Raw genomic sequence first — 21,135 nt, forward strand, 5'->3', positions numbered from 1 at the left:
AGAGCGGATATTCACTCAGTTGGAAGTGATGCTTTACGGGCAGAGAAATCGATTTTCGATCAACTTGAATGCAGTCAAAGCCGCGACTTGCGGCAACTGTTAAGTGTACGGAGCTACGCCGTTGCGAGCTCGAAAACTTCTAGCGCTCATCCCAGCGCGCCACTTGGAGGGCAGTTTCTACAGGAACCGTAACATATTTAAACAGTAAAATAAAGGATAGCGTTTTTTTTTTCGATTTTACCTGTTTTTTTATGCTAAACTTTCATTGTAAATATACATACCTTCCGTCATACTTTCGTACTGTTCAGTCTTTTCCCCAGAGCGCAATCGCTCTCGGGGACCGACAGTCACATTGGCCACTGTACGATAGGAGCTTACCTTTCAGACCAGCGTTCCAACAAGACTATCCACACGTCGATCGACTGCACCTAATCCCTCAAGTGGTTTTCTACTCTTTAATGTAAAGCGGAATGTCATCCTGCGACACCCCACCCCCTCCGATCACGGCCCGACCAGCGGCATCAATGCCCGACAGTTTACGTCATCTCATCTTGTTGTTACACCACTGATACGCGAACACACGGTCACATCGGCGATAATTCCAGTCTTCTGTTCACAACCCACAACACTGCCATCACGATGTCGCTGACACGCAGAAATACAGAACCACGTTGACGATGTTGCTGAGACGCAGAAATACAGAATCACGTTGAACGCCGGTTGGCACTCGGCACGGGACAACAGAACCGACCTCAGCACGGAAGGCTCCCAGGCAGCCGGCAGGAAAACCTGCCTGCCTTGGACGCGATTCCCGCAATTTCCATAACGTCGAAAATGTCGACACAGTTCCTCGTGGTTTCGCTGCTGTAGTTCCGCGTGTGTCCCGCAAATCGGAGACGGCCGTATTACCCAATGTATGTAGCGCTGCTGGCACTGCTCCGGAACTTCGCTGTTTCTAGCGGCTTCGTTAGCTCGTTTGATAAAATTAGCACTAAAAACGTCAATGAGACCGAAATGTTTTGCACGTTTGGACTAGAAGACGGAATTACAGGCGGCCTTCGCTGCCGCTGAAGCTCAATCAACTCAACATTAATTTATTAAACAACGTGCGCGATGTGCTCGAAATACGAAACCAAAAGAAGATGAGTCGGGAGGGCGAAAGCTTTCTCCGGTCTGCCTAGAGAAGGAGGAAAACGTATTTAGGAGACACCAGCTGAACAACCCAAGCACACAAATGTAAGAAGGACGAGAGAGACGCATTTAACCGTGTTTCATTAAATTTCAGTTGGTAGTCCAGCGGTTGAATGCGTCTCTCTCGTCCTTCTTACATTTGTGTGCTTGGGTTGTTCAGCTGGTGTGTCCTAAATATGTGTAACCAACGTGCTCAACTCTTTCCGGAGGAAAACATCTCGGTGAATAATAAGGACTTTAATTTTCCTTTCACCGGTCTTGGTTTGCTTATGTGTGTTTTGGTAAATAAAAAAAAAAAAAAACTTTACCGGAAAAAAAAAAAAAAACCCGCCCCTCTGGGGATCGAACCTTTGACCACTTGGTGAGTAACCCGATGTTTTACCCCTGCGCCAACTGAACAATTTTATTTTCTCTTTATTGCATGGAAGCACAGACGGTGGGCACATGGGTCATAGTTGCAGTTTTGAAACGAGAATGCATTGAGATTATACAAGCCTATTCAGATACATTTTCCCCAACACTTTTATAATTCAGACAAATTTGCATAGCTCTTCGGGTGCGCAGGACTGACTCGGCTGTATCAGAAATCAGGAAACAAAAGGCACTTTTCAAGTCGCCAGTACCATCTTGGCTTTTCCCGGAGTTCATCAAGGACACTTATTACGTGATTGCATGTTTCGATAAAATTTGATTTGGTAGTCCTTGGTGGTTCAGCGTTTCTGTCTATCATGCGAGTCTTCCAGAGACTATGCATACCAAGCAAAATAAAGAAAATCTGAGGGAAATGTATCTGAATCTTCCACAGGAAGAAAACGAATAGAGTATGCGTTGAAATACAAGTCCTTTTTGATAGTCCTTTGAAGCACATCCCAGAAAAGGTATGCATCTGTGCAAAAAATAAAGCAATGCTTAATAGTCTCTGGCGTGTTGCATAAACGACATTTGACCGACCACGGTACAAAAATTCCTTTGTCACGTAGTTATGGTTTTACGGGTAGTGTGTTAGTATGAAGCTTAAAGAAAGATGTTTTTGCAGTCGGGGGAACGCGCATCCTGCGAACTCGTTTTAAAACATCTTGATCTGTACTGTTTGGATAGTGGCTGCGATATAAAGGGTCTGGAAATAGCGAATCCATTAGGTTACGGTAGAGCTCTTTTCTGGAAATGGTGAATAAATAATCCAAAGAAAAACGCACTTTCAAAAACTCAAAAGCTTCGACGACTTCTTTGAGAAAGCCAAAGGGTCGCGGCATTGCCACATGGTCGAATGAAACAACGAGGTCAGGGAGGAGATCCATCAAGTGAGTTTGGAGAAAGGTCCTAATGAACGGGTGGGAAGATGTTCTGAGGAACATGAAACGTGAAACAATTTTCCGTACAAATAGATGGGTTAAGCCTAGTCCTCCCGCTTCGATAGACCGAAACAGATTGTCGCGCTGCATTGGCTCCCATGAAGAGTCCCATATGAAGGTCGCAAATATCCTATGGAAACGCTGAAGGTGTCCTCGGGCACAGTGAATAACCTGAAGCACGTACCACAGTTTTGCGACTAGGAAAATGTTACATGCAGTAGCACGGCCAAACACCGAAAGATGACTAGGCTTCAGCATGTCTTTCTCTGCGCTTAAGTTTTTTGACACTTTCTGTCCAGTAGCGTGAGCTATTTCGAACACATTCTAGTGGCGCGCCAAGGTAAGTACTTGGTGCGCCCGACCACGCCATTCCTGCATAATCCGAGGGCGTTGTCCCCCAAGTCCCATACCAAAGTCCACAGCACTTGGAAGTGTTAACCAGCGCTCCAGGTGCCTTACAAAATTGCTGGGTTAATTGTAGTGCAGCGTCGATACTTTGCTTATCAACACAGAAAAAAGCGACATCATCGGCATAAGCCAGAACTTTCACTTCATGAGATAACCATTTACAACCTTTTACGTCTGTACTTTTCAGTATACTTAAACACAAAGGCTCCAAATATAATGCAAACAGAAGGGGAGACAAGGGACATCCTTGCTTTACAGATGAATGAAGGTGAATTGATTTGGAAAGAGCCCGCTTAATATTAATCAAGCTATTGCTTCGGAATAACATATTTTTATACCGTTAAGGAGGACATTTCCTACGTTTATGTGTTCTAAAAGAGCAAACAGAAAGAAATGCCTTATGCGATCGAAAGCTTTCGCTAGGTCAATTTGAAGCATGGCTACTTGATCTTGTAAACTATCGCAGCAATGAAGAACTGATCGCGCTACGTGAATGTTTGTCTGGATTGTGCGGCCTTTAATCCCGCATGTTTAATGAGCTCCAACCACTCTTGAAATGGCACATTGTAAGTGTTTAGTAAGAATTTTGGCAAATATTTTGTAATCGACATTGCAGAGCGCTATTGGGCGATACCCTTCAACAGTCCTTAACTTGTCAGAGTTGGAGCTTTTTGGTATTAACACGGTGTGACTTTGATAAAACGATGGAGGTAACCTGCCATACTGAAGTGAAGCTGTGAAAAGTTCAAGGAGGAGTGGGCATATCATGTCCATGTGTTGCTTATAAAATTCTGCTGAGAGGCCATCTAATCCAGGTGCCTTCGAGCTAGGAAGGGACCCCACGGCCTGGCATATCTCTTTGAGAAAAAACGGTCTAGTAAATAGTTCGGAGTCCTCGTCACTCAAGCTGGGCAGCAGTGAAACGAGAGGCGTATACTCTTCATTTGATGAGGGGGAGACCTGACCAAATAGGTTTTCATAGTGTTGTGTGAATATGGTCATAATGTTGTCGGTATTTCTTGAGTAAGCGCCGTTACATAGCAACACCGGAATTTCTTTAGCTAAGGCGTGTCTGCGCTCGTCATCTAAAGTCTTTTTAGTAGGTTGTTCGGCCGATACAAGGCGTTGCCATCTTGATCGCACGGCCGCTCGTCGGTAACGCTGAAGCTTGTGGCGTTGGAGCTGAGATTTGAGAAAGCAAATTTCCTCATGAAAACTACCTGGTTTTTCGCATTCCAGCTGATACAGTTCGTGAAGGCTATGTGTAAGTGCACGCCTGTCAGCTTTCTCATGATATGCCTGAATACACGCACACTCAATTTCTATGTTTTTAGCTTCTTGCTTAAAACTATCCCACTGTGCGAAAATGGAAAGATCAGTATTACTACGAATAGCCATAAAACAGGTAATTAGTCTTTCATTAAAGTCATTGTTTTTAAGAATATTGCTGTTTAACTTCCACAGCGCCCATTTTGGTCTAGACATTTGTTTGCGTTTCTCGCCTAGCTTGACAGTTACAACACAATGGTCAGAGAAGGATACCGGCGTTACCAAATATTCAAACGTGTGTTCCAAAAGACAACTAGACACGTATATTCTATCAAGGCGTGCGTGGGCAGAACTCTGCAGGTGCGTGAAGCGATTGATGAACGTTCGAGAGGCACCGACGTCGCTTAGGCAGTGTTGGCGCACAAGATTCTCGAGAGCGATCCTGCTGTTGTCGCGTCTCAGATTGATCGTCGAGCGGTCGTGGGCTTCGCATACACAGTTAAAGTCGCCAAACAGAACAATAGATTTGTCGGTGTCAAGAAAAGCATCTAAATTTTGGAAAAATGAAAGTCGACTAGAAGAGTCATTATAGGCATAAACGCAAATCAGCCGCCAGTGAATTCCCTCTAAGTAAATGTCACAACAGATAAAACGACCTTCAGTGTCAACCGTGTACGAGTGCGAGGTGTAGTTCAAGTCTTTGCGGAGAAACAAGAAACAACCAGCCGATAGCCCCACAGCGTGACTCACACAAACTTCATACTTGTGTAGAAAAGGCCGGAGTGCAGTTGTTGTGGCCTCCTCCGACTTTATCTTTGTCTCCTGAATCGCAAAAATGTCCAGCTGCTCACGTTGCAAGAGCCGACAAAGTTGCACCTGCCTCGCACGAGATCTTAGACCTCGGACGTTTAGTGTTGTGAAATTTAGGGGAATATTCTTAGCTTCTATCCGTCCTCATAGAGGCCGCATTTCAGCGTTGAACGTCACTCGCCACACTTTAGGTAGCTCCTGGCTTCGCGTTCGGCTTGGCACGGGACCCCGATGCCTTCTTTTTGGCGACGTCTCTGTCGCCAACATGGTTGAGTAGTGTTGAGGACCCGCTTGAACACGAAGGTGCCTCTGTGTGAACCGGTGCCGGTCGCTTGAGTGGTTGACTGCTGCTCGGGGAAGGGCCGTCCTCGCTAACTGAGTGCTGAGGTGCAGTCGGAGCCTTGGAGACAGTCGGTGTGGGAGTCGCATCTGGTTCCATGTGCGCATTCTGTGTGGTGCTGGTGTTTGGGGATGCTGCAGGTTCCAACACTGGAAATTCTTCATTCTTGTCGATGTTCTGTGATGGCTGGGTGTCTGTACCGTCCCCGGGCCGTGGGTCTTCTCAAGAATGGGCCGATTCGACGGGTGGCAATTCCCCGCTGACGTCAGCTACCTCACTGACGTCCATTAGGAGCTCCGCCGCTGTGTCAACTTCGTGTGTTTGACGTTGTCGTAACATATCAGCATAGGTGGCGCCGTTGACACACTCCTCAGTTAGGTGACCATACCGCCGGCAGTTGGAGCACCTCGGTGTTCTACAGTAGCGTCGAATATGTCCCACTTTTTTGCAGCGCAAGCACAGCGGAGGTCGGCCAGGAATAAGGACAGGGCTCTGGCATCCGTAGACTTGAAGGAGATGTGGTATCTGACTGGCATTGACACCATCCCCTAATACCAGTACTACCTCTCGATTTAGAGTCTCCATGTGCTCAAGCTCGCTGCACCTCCATTTCTCTCTCTTGATCGATCGCACTTTGCCAAACGGGGCGAGAGCTTCGATAACTCGTCGATCCTCTAGATGCTGTGGAAGCCAAAGAAGCTTTAGGTTTACTTTTTGCTTGTCCGGGTCAATGATGAGGCACTTTCGGCCTTTCACGCGAAGCTCTCGTTGAGCGACGAGCTCTGCCTTGGTAACAGCGTTGACACACGTCAGCATCCAGACGTGAGACATCTGGAACTATCCGAGGCTCACAACGTCCTTCAATTCGACGATGCCACGTAGGGCGTCTCGAAAATCAGGAGCTCGATACGGGCGCGCCGAGAGGTCCCCATGCAAGAAAACGGAATTCAGGCTCAGGTTACCTGATGTCAGACGTGGCAGGATTATCCGGTAGTCTTCTGTAACGTTATCAGACGTCATAGCGTTTCCTCGGCCAGCGGCCGATAAATTTTTCCCGGAGAACATGGAAAACGTCGCGGTTCGAAGCGGCGTCTTCTTCTTTCTCCTGCGCCAACTGAACAAGGAGGAACCTGCCCTCCTCTTTTCGTCTGAACTGCCGTTCCTCCCTTTTCTGAGCAACCTGTCGGCAACAAGGAGGAACAGTCGCTGTTGCTACCTTTTTTTTCTTAGAGTGTGCGTCTCAATATAACCGAGGAACAGCTTGCAGAACTAGCAGGGGAACTGTTTTTTTTAACACACGGAACCACGTCAACCCGGGGACGCACCATTCACTATAGCGGAGCTCATGGACGCCCTCAGCTTGACGAAAGCGAATGCGGTACCTGGCCCAGAATAAGTCACCAAAAACGGCGCTCTGGAACCTTCGCATAGAAGCTATGGAGGAACTCCTCGACAGATTCAATCTGGTCTAGATGCAAGCCGCAATATCGGCGGAGTATATAAACCGTCCGCAGTGATGCCCATCCCGAAGCCTGACAAGACTCAACAAGCAATAGAAAATCTGCGACCTTATCCTACACCCCCAAAGAGCATTTCCAAAATTTACTCTGGTCACTTTGCTCATTATCATCATCTGAGGAATGAATTATGCGTCGAGCTAATGGCGACCTTGTAGTTACGAATTAATGATGTCGTTAAAGATATTCTGAAGCGGATGATGCGTAGACTATACACCCGAAACCTTAGTACGATGCGACGCAGGAATTTAATACAAGAGCTGCCTAAGCGCTGATTTCTAACTCGAGTCATTCAGTCTGTTGGTGGCACATAATCGGCTCTAAAATCTCTTGATTAGTAAAACTTAATCATGGCGTCAATCTGGGTTTGTGCTCCGTTCTTACCACTCGTATACGAAATACCATCAAAACTGAGAGATCCACAAAGAATTGTAACATAAAAACAGACATTCTCGACTTCTATTGAGTAGCGAAAGTGATTGTGCACGTGAAAATACTATAAATTACAGTTTAATTTCTGCTTGTAGTACGGCAAAAATGTAAACTCCTGTTTGAGCCACCAGATGGCACTGAATTTTGAAAAGTATCTATTTAAGCAAGTTATCTTAAGCGCATGGTCACTGCACGCCTGGAATGGATCCTCGAGACAACGGAGGTCCTTCATCACATGCAGACGTGATGCCCTATTCTTATGTCAGCACAAGACAGCCTGCTAGTGATACACGACGACCTCTATCAACGTCACCTCTTCAACTTTCAGCCTCGGGCACACCTCACCATTGACTCGCGAAAAGCCTTCGACACTATCCTGCACTCCACAGCGGTCGCTGGTGCTTAAAAGCATCAACCAGGCATACAGGGCCGACCCCTGAATTTTATCAATACCATTCCTGAAGATCGCACATACCATGCAGCAATCTGAAATACAAAAGAACCTGAAATGCCAACTGCTTCGGCGTAGTTCAATGCGCTGTACTGTCGCCACTACTGTGCAGCCTCGCTCTGACCGATATTGCCCTAGCCCTCGAGGCCGTTCCACATGGGCTTTATACCAAATACTTTACTAGGGGGAACACATTCCACTCTGCTCATTTGCATTAGACAGAACGCCTACAGCGCCGCTGACGGTGTGGAGGTCCGCGTCAGTCCACGCGCATGTGCACGTGGATGTTCGCGGCGGCCGCGGCGGTGTCGTCTCCGCGAGGTGCGTCGATGCACGAGGCACGTGCAACGTGCAACCCTTGGGAAGGTTACGGCGGCACAGCGCAGCAAAGTATTTGGCGCAGCACTGAGCTATACTTCGGTTCACCTTATCTGCGAGCGAAGGCAAAGCTAAAAGCGCGAGAGCAGCGCTTTTTGCGTTCCTGCCCAGCTCGCCCGCTCGAGCAAAGCCTGAACGCACGGAGCTTTCGTGCTCGCGCTTCAAGCTTTGCCTTCGCTCGCACATAAGGTGAAACGAAGTATAGACGCTTTGCAGCAGCTGTGCATGGACGCCGCCATAACTGACCTTCAGTTTTTGTTTCCTCGTATTCCGTTTATTTCACTTCATCATTACCATAGAAGGCCAGGTTATTGCCACATTAGATTCAACTGTGTCCTTTTCTAAAGCATCGGCCTTTGTAAAGGACCGTCAAGTACCGTTTCAGTTGCTCGGGATCTCGGTAAGACAAGAGAAGGTCACTAATGGCGGCTGTAATTTGGCGCGTGTGCAAAGCGTCTATATTTACCGCCCGGTAGCCGAGACCTCCACGACGATAGATGGCTCTCGCCAAGCCCAGAAAACCTGTCCGCGCCGAAGCTATTGTATTTGAGAGGAGTGGAATGTGTTCCCCCTAGTAAAGTATTTGTTTATACCATGGATGTGAATGCCGTCACCCTCTGGACAACAGCGGGACTGGCATTCAACCAGCAACGCCTTATGCAACGTGCCCTTGACATCGTCACCACTCTCGCACAAAATACAGGTCTTTCTAGGAAAACACCATGTATATGGTTATTCTACAAAGCGCAAAAGTTCGCGAAGGGACATTCAGCTTCACGTGGAAGGCACCCCCCTCAAAACGACAGAGAGTGTGAAAATACTGGGTATCCTCTTCTACCACCGGGGGGAAGGGCCATCACATGAATGATGCATGTAAAAGAGCCGTAAAAATCCGGTCTGACCCTTCTCAAAGCAATTACCAACAAAGCTCGGGGGGCTCAAGAAGACTAGTTACACAACCTCGTCCAAACGCTTTTAGCATCAAAGGTGATTTATAGACTGAACTTTCAAAAATGTTACTTAGACACCGGTGACCACCCTCGTCACAATGAATAGGGCCGCAATGAGCAGTGTCACGTGTCTCCTGCGTTTCACGCGGGTGGTAGAGCTCGAGCGTACCGCGCAGATAAGTACCATTAAAGAAATCGAAGTAAAAAAAAAAAAAAAAACGTATCAACCAAGCCCTGCTTTTTTTTTTTTTTTTTTTCACGTACCCCCGAAGGCAGAACTATCCTGACATTGAGTGTAAGCTCGCCCACCTCATTGGAGGCTCACTTATGCCGACACCTCCGTCCCCATGGGAAACGGAGGCGGTCGCCACCACCACACCGGTTCTAAAAACCCAGGGGGATGGAGCGCCGGCACGACAAATCACCCAGGCCGCCATCTACATGGCAGAAGTCGGAGATCTCGGGGACAGCGATGGAAAACTATCGATAAATTGATTATGGATACTATCGATAGTTTTTCGAGAACTATCGATAGTGTCCCAGGACTATCGATAGTAGACTATCTATAATACTATCGACAGTACAATGACAGTTTTTCGATAATCGACTATCGATAGTACTATCGATAGTTTGGCATTTTTAGAGAGAACACAGTTACCGAACCGCCGTTCGCCTCCCCTTCCTCCTCTCTTCGCCCAAACTCCCGTCTTCGTAATCACTGAAAGCTGAACCAAAGTTTGGATGGTAAGTGTTTGGGCGAGTTGGCTATTCTATTTGAAAAAAATAAAGCGAGAAACAGAAAAGAGGGGGCGACACAAACTACTAGTGTCGCAAAACTATCAATAGTAAACCGTCGACAGTACTATCGATAGGTTTACGATAGTGAACTATTGATAGTTTTCCGATAGTAGACTGTCGATAATTTTCCGTTCGAAAATCTATCGACAATCTATCGATTGTCGATAGATTTTTGATAGTTGACTATCGATAGCACTATCATAGTCTTTCGATACTCGCCAATCGATAGCATTATCGATAATATTTCGAGAGTCTACTATCGATAGTACTATCGACAGTCAAATTTCTGGTGACCATCGATAATATCCATTGTACTATCGATATTTTTGCAGCACTACTCAAAGGGCACGTCGAAGTGTTTTGCAGAAAAGCGTCGAGCTTTGAGACCTGCCGCACGGCCATTGGCTGGTACTTCCGTACAAGGCAAAACACGCAGGATGAGATCACCAAAAACACAAAGATTACGTCCTCCGCAGAACTGCTGGCGTTCTTGATGGCGACGCAGGCAACTGTTGTGAAGATAACCAACATCAAAAAGACACTCAGATACAGAGATTCCCAAGAGGCGCTCCGCCATTTGTGTCGCACGGACATATGTAACGCCACGGTTGCAAAATATCCGAATATTGTTGCGCCAGACGAAGGACGACCAATCATTCACTGTAAAGCGGCTGCGAGCCACAAAGCCTTCCCGGGGAACGAGAGCGCGAATTTTGCAGCGAGTGCACACATACAAGCGAAGCAGCCCTCGCAAAGTCCGGTTCCTTCACTCGGCGCTCGGAAGGTGCCTGAGGACATTCCCGAATCGGACCTCTCTGAGGTCAAACGCAGAGAGCGAACAGCACGCAAGGTGAGCCTCACTTCTCTCCTACCGCCCAACCCTTACCGTATTCCGAGCCTCTATCCGTGATGGAAGCGTGTGGCGGCTCTTAACGGACTCAAACGAGGACGGTGCTGACGTCAGTCTACCTGTCAAAAATCCACCATCCGACAGAACCGGATGACGTCGGGCCTGATCCGAAATGCGAAGGGGAGCAGATGACGTTACTGCCATCTGCTCCGATTTTGTGTGGGACTGCGCGAGACCTCCCTCTGAGCGTGAGACCGCCATGCGCGAATTCTACGGCGACATACTCCCGGTCTTTCACTCAGAGTGGACAAAACAAGCCACCACCATTTGAAGTGAACAAACGCTTGTCGACACACCTCTCATAGACTTCCTGCGATCCTCCGGTGTTGGTGGGTTCATTTTATCATCGTCAATTTCGGTTCCATTCTCGCTTTCCTCCGCCTACTCTGATGCTTTCAAGTCACTGCGCGGAATCATAATAAAAGGCTTTACAATAAAATACTTTACGTAAATCCCATAGGCATCATTAAAAGGGAAATTGCTTTCGGTACTTTGTTTTCAGCAACGCAATGCCAAAACTAAACAAAAATTCATGAAATATTTCAAAAAAAAAAAAAAAGGAATGATATCTTGTTTGCTCTTTAATGTAGTATTATTGCGATACGTAACCGTGTTCCGCGTACGACAGCACTGAAGCCTTTAAGACATGCTTTTAAGCGCGCGCTTAAAAGAATTTTCAAGAGGCCCCAGTATCGTGGTACGCGGAACTCTGGCACACTTTGTTAAAGTTCGTAATATTTCCATATGTAATACAAACTACCCCGCCATATAATCTTAAAGCTATGCCTACCTTGCAGTGATAACCTAAATTGAGCACCCACCCCCGGCTGGAATCCGTCCTTTTGCCATAGACGTAGAATGAAGCATAAACATAGGGATGCGTCTGATACAGAGCCCTCGCGAATCACGCTCGCAATTGACTGACTTAGTGAATAAGAATTTTTGAAGAACACGTGAAGTATATTAACATTGTGACTATACTCGCGCTGGACCATCATATGCTTAACACACAGTTTACGCGGTTGTTCTCATGATAATTAAAACCATTGGTGCACCCGACGACGAAGCAGTGATCGCCAGAAATCCATGTATTTTCCGAAATTGTGTCACGGTAAAAAGAACCTCTTGGAACTAAAAGGGTATTGGTGACGTGCGCGACCGAAAGCGTCGCTGTGGTTGGCCTTCGACGATTGGCCGAACACTGACTATGACGTCGGAAAGGGGATTTAGCATCGACGGAATTAAGAGGAATGAAAGAACTTTAATTTTGACGGTGTTGGCAGTGTTCCTTTGAGAGCGCAATGATTTCAAGCTTCCACTTTGCTAATAACAAACACCATCGAACTTGTTGTTTGCAAGGTAATGACGTCACAAGGGGGAACCTTAGGAGGGCGCCACCAAAACATCTCGCCGCTAATTCCCAAGAGGAGTGAATCCTTCTGCTTGTCCACGGAGCACGCATCACGCGGTAAGAACATCACGCTTTTCCCGCTGAGCCGCGCTGACGAAGGCATTCCTGGGGGATGGGGGTGCTTTTGCTCGGGCTAAAAGCGCGCGTGTGTATGAAGGCACTCTAGCTCGGGCTGCATAAACACCCCGGCTCGGCGCAGGATCTCTTTGCAATTAGCTGTATTTGGTTCGCGCATCTGGCAACTTTGCACATGTTGCTCAGCGAGATATTAGCGGCGAGATGTTTTGGTGGCGCCCTCCTATGGTTCCCCCTTGTGACGTCATTACCTTGCGAACAACAAGTTCGATGGTGTTTGTAAATAGCATGGTGGAAGCCTGAAATCATTGCGCTCTCAAAGCAACACTGCCAACACCGTCGAAATTAAAGTTCTTTCATTCCTCTTATTTCCGTCGATGGTATACCCTTTCCGACGTCACAGTCAGCTTTTGGGCCAATCGTGGAAGGCCGACCACACCGACGCTTTCGGTCGCGCACGTCGCCAATAGACGGTGTCATTGGGATCGCCTAACTTATTCTGGTTTGCGCAGTTGTGCATGTTGTCCCAGGCACCCGGAGGAGTCGTCGATATTCATCAATGCCGCACTCAAGCATCTCCTCATACAACTGGATATTGATTCCACATCCTTTTTTTATGTCCACCTATTAAAAAAAATATTTCTTTTAGCAGGAAGCAATTCGTCGTGTTTTGCATTCAACAACTTTTCTTCCATATTCGCGTATCACGCTCACGATTTACTGTAGTACTTAGCAGCCTACACAAATGGGTCCCAAATAGAGACGCTGCCACCAGTGAAGTAGAAAGTTCGGAGCACAAAACATTTGTAATATACCTATTGCAAAATTACCCAAGCATCAAGGAAAATGCAGGGAATGGTTTTCCACGCCCCCCACATGCTGGCGTCTGCAGCAGCATGGCATCTTCTATGCTGACAAAGCCTGGCAGATTGTCAAGACAAGCGGCCGCTGAAATTGAATAGGTAGAGCGGAAAACAACGAATGAGAGGAGAGCCACGTGACGGGCGCCCCGCTGAGGCGAGACGACGAAACACACTTCTCCCGGGCAATGCAATGTCCGCTCGTGATTCTCGCGTTTCTCGCGCTATCGCTTGTTTTCTCGTCGTGTTTGACATGGCAGAATAAGGTTTGAAAACAATGTTTCAGGACTTTGCCGCTGCAAAATTTGTGTTCTGACGTCCAGGCTCCCCGAGAAATTATCTCTGCTGCCAGATCCTCGCGCTCCAAATCTGCGACCGGGCACTCGATGACTTCGTGGTCGAACTGCCAGGATACGTGAGTATAGAGGAGGCTATCACAGCAGTAACCGTCCTAAAGAAAAAGCCTAAAACAAATGCCGTCTGCACGCGCGTTCATCAACTCTTTATTTTGCTTGTTTACTTCGATTTTGTTTTTTATCTGGGGAAGGCGTGTGCGTGCTGCGCATGGAAAAACATTCCCTACATCCTCCTCGATGCTTGGGTAATTTAATATTAAGTCCGTTTCATCAGACGAGAATCATTTCGAGCTTACGAGAATGGAAAATTGAAAAAAAAAAAAATAGATAAAAGCAGCCTCCACTTCCAGGAAACGTAACTGGGTCTTCCGCGCGAAATCCAAACGCGGTAACGATTAGGCCTCGCATGCGCTTGCTGGGCGACGCGCGTGGCATTGCTCACCCTTTGAAAAGCGCAATGTCTCGATTCAACCTTCCAGGAAACAAGACAGCAGAACGAACAAAAGAATTCCAAACTACGGAAGGCTTGTAACACACAGTCCTATAAGGATTATTCACTGGGCGCCATATTTGTGGGTGATGTCTAGATCGCATGCTCAGAACAAGCCCACATCAATAGGCTGATAAGACCGGCGATTTTGAGGGTGCGGATTGCACATTGCAAATGAACTGCGGAAGGTTGCCATCAGCACGCACTCAGCAGTCGTGCACACAGCTATGTCCACCAGTGAATACTTCCTATTGAGCGCAGTACAAAAAGGCAGCTCACAGACCTATTGCGCCTATACAGTGATCCATACAAAAGGTCTGTTCACACGATGCATCTTTTAGGCGCGAAACGGTTTCGCGACACTCAAGTTTCGCGAAATGTGCTCGTTCACACGTACCGGTTCACGTGCAACAACGATGACGTTTAGACTCATAAAAATAGTTTGGGTAGTGGCGCTTCAGTTGAAAGCCAACATCATCATTATCACCATTAGCCATTCAGCCTCGTGTTCTCCATCTCCCGCCACATTCTAAGAGTCAAAACGCAGGCGAGCTGGTGAACAATCAAAATAGACCGTTTCCGAAATTCAATGCCATCTAGTGGCTTGTAAAGTAGTTTAGGTTTTGCCATATCAATGGCGAAAATGAACTTGTATCGGCAGCGTGACCTTCGCAAGTCAACGGCACGCGAGGAATTGTTCAGTGTGAGTTCTTTCTCAATCACTTTCAGTTCTATGGTGACCAAGAACCTGCATTCAGAACAAAGCTCCAACCCACTCAGATGCCTCCAAAAAATTCCATACACCAAAGTGCTGTAAAGCCGATTCTGTGCCACCCACAGATTGACTGAAGCTGAGTTATTAGAAATAAACGCTTACGTATATAGCTCTTGTGTTCCATTCCTACGTCGCGTTGTACTAACCCCCTGAATGTACAGGCCTCGCAAGATCCGCTTAGGAGCATCTTCAGCGTCTTCGTTTATCAGTCACTAGAAGGCCGCCATTTGTATGGCACAGATGCTGTTCCACAGATGATGACAGTGATCAAAGTGGCCAGACTGAATTTCGGAAAGGGTCTATTAAGAAATAAAACCTTAAGACAAGGAAACAAAAAGGGACATACACACCACCGTCTTAAAACCAGCACAGCATACAGCTGTCATTTACTTCCATTTACTTAATTTACTCTTAAATTGCCATTTACTAGCTGTTGAATTGCCATTTACTGCAATTTACTTTATTTGCTGTTGAATATGTATAATTTGGATGGAGGTTGACAGAGAAAAAGATTGTTGTGGAAGTAAATGAGAGCTGTAGGCTGTGCTGGATTTGAGACGGTACTGTGTACGTCACTTTTTATTTCCTTGTCTCAAGGTTTTATTTCTTAATTATGACTAAAAATAGACTCAAATTATAAATATCACCAATTACGTCTTCGTCCATCGCTGGATTTTTTTCCGATATGCTACTCACTTTTCCTTCAGTGGTGCTTGACGTGCTTGCGGAAGCGCCGGCAGTATCCATCGTTCGTGGTTTCGGTTTTCTTCGGATTTGGCTCGGCTACAACACCGGCAGTGAAGTAGTCTTCTCAAACAGCTCGCTCTCCCCTCAAAGGCCACGTGAGAGCGTTTCTGAGCGGCCATTGGCGGCGCCCTCAGAGTGAATGACAGGACTCGGCAAAGTTTCAGCAAAAGCTCGCTCCAGAAGCGAGGTGTGCGCACAACTTTTTTTTAGATGCGCTCGTCCTTATCGGACTCGTTCAGACGGCGCAACCATTTCGCGAAACTACGTTCCGCGACGCTAGATGCGCGAGAAAAATGCATCGTGTGAACGGGCCTTTAGTATACTACGCTGTCAAAGCTACTGTACTGGCGCGAGCGACTGGCTTCATTTATGATTTCGTTTTCGGGAGAATGCGTGCAGATGATCTGTGAGATCAAACCCAACCCTCGTCCCAGCAGCTTTGACAGCGTTGCACACTAATGGTATATTCGGCTGGTCGTTTTTCGGCCTCTTGGAGCGCTCTGAGAAGCCGGTGTGCATTCGGCTGGTCAATGCCAGGCGCTCCAAGTATAATCGCCTGGTTCTTTCGGAGCGCTCTTGAAGCTCCGACTCTCGCCGGCCTCCGAATCGGAGCGGTTTGAGGCGCTCTGACTTGGAAGTGGGAGCGCGCGAAAGATCTGGCTGCCGACCGGTCACGTGACTCCAGCCATTCCGCCATTTTGCTTTTGTGTCGGAAGTGTACAGTAGCGCCACTAACCTAGAGCGCGCCGCGTGTCTGTTAAGTTGGTTATAAATAAAGCTGCCAGGAGCGAGCTGCTTCTTCCTCGTCACCGGCTCTCGGACCCGGCGTGTCGTGTTCCACTACATGGTGTCAGAAGTGGCGGCCCGCTCCATCTTGCGCCTTCCAGCCAACTGCGGCAGTCACGATCCTTTCGACGCCGACGGTTGCACTACGGAATGGCCAGTGAGGAGCAGAAACCTACAATGACCGCAGCCAGCAGCTTCGTCGTACAGCCGCCGCAGCCGTTCGATTTCAAGAATGCAGGTCAATGGCCGCAGTGGATCCTGCGGTTCGAAGACTATTCTTTTGCTTCAGGCCTCTACACGGCAAAGGATGAAGTGCGCATTCGGACGTTGCTGTACTGCATGGGTTCTCAAGCCCGCATCGTCTTGACGTCCCTCGGCCTTGGCGAGGACGACCTCGGAGACTACGCCAAGGTCAAGGAAAAGTTCAACAGCTACTTCGTGCACCCTGTGAACGAACTGTACGAAAGCGCGCGTTTCCACAGACGTACTCAGCAGTCTGGTGAGTCAGCGGATGCTTTTTACACGGCACTTTGCAACATGGCGAAGCGTTGTAACTACCGCCCACCGGAAGTCGAGGACCGTCTGATAAGGGACCGCTTTGTTGTCGGGCTGCTCGATACTAAGTTATCAGACCGACTCTGCCGGAACTCGAAGTTGAAGCTCGAGGAAGCTCTAGTTCTAGTGCGTCAGCATGAAGATTCCGAAACAGAACGAAAACTCCGAGAGTCAGCGGTATCATCGGGGACCACTGCGCTGAACATCAATGCGGCTAAGGTGAAAAGACACCGCCTGCCGAGACAAGCGCGCGCACAGGCAGCAAGCGGGTCAAGTCCCTCTCTCTGCGTCTGCTGTGGACGGTCTCCTCATCCGCGCACGGAATGTCCCGCGAGCAAGGCTTCATGTAACCTGTGCCACAAGAAGGGGCATTTTGCAGCCGTTTGCCGCTCAAAGAAAGGCAAGTTGGCATCAATTGAACATGGTGCTGTCAGCACGGCGACCCGCGCCAGAAGCAAGTTCGTCGAGGTCAAGGTCAACGGACTTCCCCTGAGCTTCAAGGTGGACAGTGGTGCTGAGGTTTCCGTCATTCCAAGTACGTTTTCGGGCATCCCAGCACATCTTCAGCGTCCGGAAGGCGAGCTGACAGGCCCTGGTGGGCACGCGCTGGAAGTTCTAGGAACGTTCATGGCCAGCTTGTCATGGAAGGACAAATGCGTGACACAGAGGCTTTACGTCGTCCGTTCTCAGACTGTACCTCTTTTGGGGTTTCCTGCGATTCAAGCCCTTGGAGTCGTGAAGTTTGTGGACCATATCCCGGAAGTTCCTCTGTGCCAAAACGGGGTAAACGTCCCAGCCGAGCTGTTTCAAGGCCTCGGGGAGCTTCACGGTGAATATACCATCAGGCTACAACCTGACGCTGTTCCATTTTCGTTGGCGGTCTCAAGGAGAATTCCGATTCCGCTGCGAGACACCGTCAAAGCAGAACTGGACAAAATGGAGAAGGACGCTGTCATCCGGCGGGTCCTCAACCCAACGCCGTGGTGCGCTGGACTTGTTGTGGTCCCGAAGTCGTCAGGGGGCTACCGGCTATGTGTGGACCTTACCAAGCTAAACAAAGTGGTCCTCCGGGAGCGCCACATTCTCCCTATGGTTGACCAAGTCTTGGGCCTTCTCGGCGACGCAAAGATCTTCTCGAAGCTTGATGCTACGTCGAGCTTTCATCAAGTCAAGCTGACAGAAAGTTGCCAGGAATTGACAACTTTTATAACACCCTTTGGGCGTTATTGCTTCCGCCGTCTGCCTTTTGGCATCCTATCGGCGCCGGAGTATTTCCAGCGTGTGATGACTCACATTTTGGAAGGGAAGGCAGGCGTGGTCAATATGATTGATGACATCTTGGTGTTTGGTCGAAACCGTCCTGAGCATGACCAACGCCTAAAGGAGGTGCTGCAGCGCCTGAGCAAGGCCGGACTGACGCTCAACAAGTCGAGTGCAAGTTCGGCGTAACAATCGTCGACTTCCTTGGTGTCGTCGTGAACGAGCATGGGATTTCACCAGACCCCAAGAAGTGTGAAGCGGTTCTACAGATGGAACCACCCGTCGACGTTGGAGGCGTCCGGAGACTTCTGGGAGTGGTGAATCACGTGGGCAGGTTCTTGCCACACTTGTCGGACGCGACTGCACCTCTTCGAGCTTTGCTGGGCAAGAATAGCGCCTGGACCTGGGGACTCGATCAGCAGTCTGCCTTCCTGAAGCTGAAGAAGATGCTGTCTTCAGAGGTCTGCATGGCAAGGTACCATCCGGCGCTGGCTACTATTGTGTCCGCTGACGCCAGCTCGTTCGGACTTGGTGCTGTGCTCCTGCAGGACCAGTGCTCAGGTGAGCGAAGAGCAGTGGCTTTCGCGTCTCGGTCCTTGACCCCCACAGAGCAACGGTACAGCCAGACCGAAAAGGAGGCCTTGGCGGTCACCTGGGCGGTTCAACATTTTGATGAGTACGTCCGAGGCTTGCAATTCTCGGTAGAGACGGATCACCTTCCCCTGACGTCTTTGTTTGGCAGCATGGATGTGGATGTCCTACCGCCAAGATTCAACGTCTTCGCCTCAAGTTAATGAGGTACCAGTTCAAGATACTCCACGTTCCTGGCAAGCTGTTGCCGACAGCCGATACCCTATCCAGGGCACCGTTGGGACAAGCGTCAGCGGTGGTCGGCACAGTGGAACTCTTCGCAGAGAATGTGGTTCATGGGATCCAAGACACATCGCCCGCTGGACTCGACAGGCTCCGTCAGGAGCAGGCTAGAGACGGCGAGTGCATGGCGCTCATGAAGCACTGCAACGATGGTTGGCCCGTAAAACCGAAGGTGGGAGTCAACCTTCTGAAGTATTGGAAGCACCGTGGCGAGTTTACAGTGTGTGATGGGCTGCTCCTCAAAGGGAGTCGCCTAGTCATCCCGTCGTCGCTTCAAGACGAGGTCCTACTGATCATTCACGAGGGTCACCAGGGTGTTAACCGCTGCCGCGCTCGAGCGCGTGACTCTGTATGGTGGCCAGGAATCAGCAAGCAGATCAAGTCTATGGTGGAGAACTGCGAGCCCTGTGCGACTACACGAATCCAACGTGCAGAGCCTCTCTTACCATCGCTTTCGCCCGAGCTGCCCTGGCAGCAGTTGGGAATTGACTTGTTTCAATTTAACGGCCAGGACTTCCTACTGATTATTGACTACTTTTCACGTTACCCTGAAGTGATCACACTAAGAAGCACAACGTGCTCATCAGTGGTCAAGGTGGTGAAAAGTGTAGTGGCACGCTTTGGCATTCCAGGGTAGCTAAACTCGTGGAGCAAAACATTCTTCGCTTTTTGACGTAGCGGGGGGAGTGACCAAAAGAACGCCGCAAAGTTTCCTCCTCCCTGCGGGCGCTCAACTTCGCAACTTTTGACGAAAAATCCCCCGCGATCCCTAGGCGATGCACGAGAGCACGAGACAGCGCGGGGAGGCGAGCGTTCACGCCGCTCGCTGTACGTCGTCTTTGGGCTCTCTAGCGCCGACAATCCCGTCATGCCTCGCCCAGGCGAGGAGCGAGAGCAGACGACGAGAATTCGTCTGCTACGATGAGGCATTCGCACAGCGGAACTGAAAGAAAAAGTTGGTCTTCTGCTTGAAATCGCGTCCCGCGGGCCACAAACTCAAACGCGAGCTTGAATTGTAAGCGTCTGATATTTCATGAAGGGAGGAATCGACGGCCCGTCTTTTATTCGCGAAATTTGAGTCGTTTTGTAGCCGTATAGACGCTGAAACCTACCAGTGTACAATGAAAGCCCCAGAACAACCACAGGGGCCGCGAGATCTAGCATCATTTGTGTATGGGTGAAAAGTGCAACATTTTTCGACAAAGCTCCCACAGCAGAAACCTGCGACTCATTCACTCAGCGTCCGGGAAGGCTAAACATGGAGAAGTTGCCCGAGACTCAAGCAAAGTCATATATGAATGGCAGCTATCTCGCCCCGTCATATTTTGGTTTGAGAAAGCTCTCGTTCTCAATGCCAGGGAAATAAAAAGTCTTACGAAACGTATTGCTAGCTGTTCCAATGAGCTAGATTTAAGCCGTATCCTTTCAGTTATTCACTCATAATATTATGCTTAAAACGAAGCAAGCTCTTGCGCGTACAGTGCCATCAATTTCCTCAAGCGTATGCTGTTTTGTAGTCAACTGGTTTTGGAAACTTACGCCGTCTGTAGATATCTCTGACTGCCGAGTTGCTTAAGTGGAAGTCATCGCAAATGTAAGTTCCACGTTGCAGCAACCAACGTTTAAACGATGGCAGCGACTGCACTCTCGCATTCCCACCCATTGCGTCGAACAAAAAGGCGCTAGTTTCGGTTTGAGGTCGGTACTTTTCTACAACATCTATGGCGACAGCATCAGTCTGCACTGGGTGCATTTGGCAAGTTCGTTCGGGGCCTGTTCCCCGTGCAGCGCTCGGTGGGTGTAATGCATTAGAACTCTCACATTGCAAGTCTGTATCGCGAATTGGGAGCCCGTCACTGGCCTTACCGGCGGCCATTGCTTGACGACAGGCAATATGCCGCGTCCTGTCTAGTTCTCCCTTCATTTTCGTCCTTGTTGCTTTGGCCTTTTACATCATGAGGCAATACACGCAAGTCTAAGGAAGAAACATGCAGAAATTGGAATCTTGTAGGCGGTGCTCGAGGGCGAGCATTTTATGATGTGCTGCGATGATTATGTCGGGTTCTTGGAGATCAAATAGACATTCGTCAAGCGTTTGAACATCGATTAAAAAAAAATTGGCCGGAGCACGATTGACTTTA

General features: G+C 48.7%; 1 protein-coding gene and 1 pseudogene across 1 annotated transcript in view; one reads left to right on the top strand and one right to left on the bottom strand.

Moving 5' to 3' along the window:
* Positions 1–5,217: 5,217 nt before the first annotated feature.
* LOC121833221 lies at positions 5,218–6,363 on the bottom strand (annotated as a pseudogene).
* A 2,379-nt stretch (positions 6,364–8,742) lies between these two features.
* The window catches only part of LOC115312600, a 140,956-nt gene continuing 128,563 nt past the window's right edge, over positions 8,743–21,135 (top strand). The window contains exon 1 of the mRNA XM_040215893.2: positions 8,743–8,851. Coding sequence (XP_040071827.2) covers positions 8,743–8,851 — 109 coding nt within the window. The remainder of the gene's footprint in view (positions 8,852–21,135) is intronic.

This window comes from Ixodes scapularis, unplaced genomic scaffold (genome assembly GCF_016920785.2).
Source record: "Ixodes scapularis isolate PalLabHiFi unplaced genomic scaffold, ASM1692078v2 PGA_scaffold7__128_contigs__length_106722199, whole genome shotgun sequence".
Taxonomy (NCBI): domain Eukaryota; kingdom Metazoa; phylum Arthropoda; class Arachnida; order Ixodida; family Ixodidae; genus Ixodes; species Ixodes scapularis.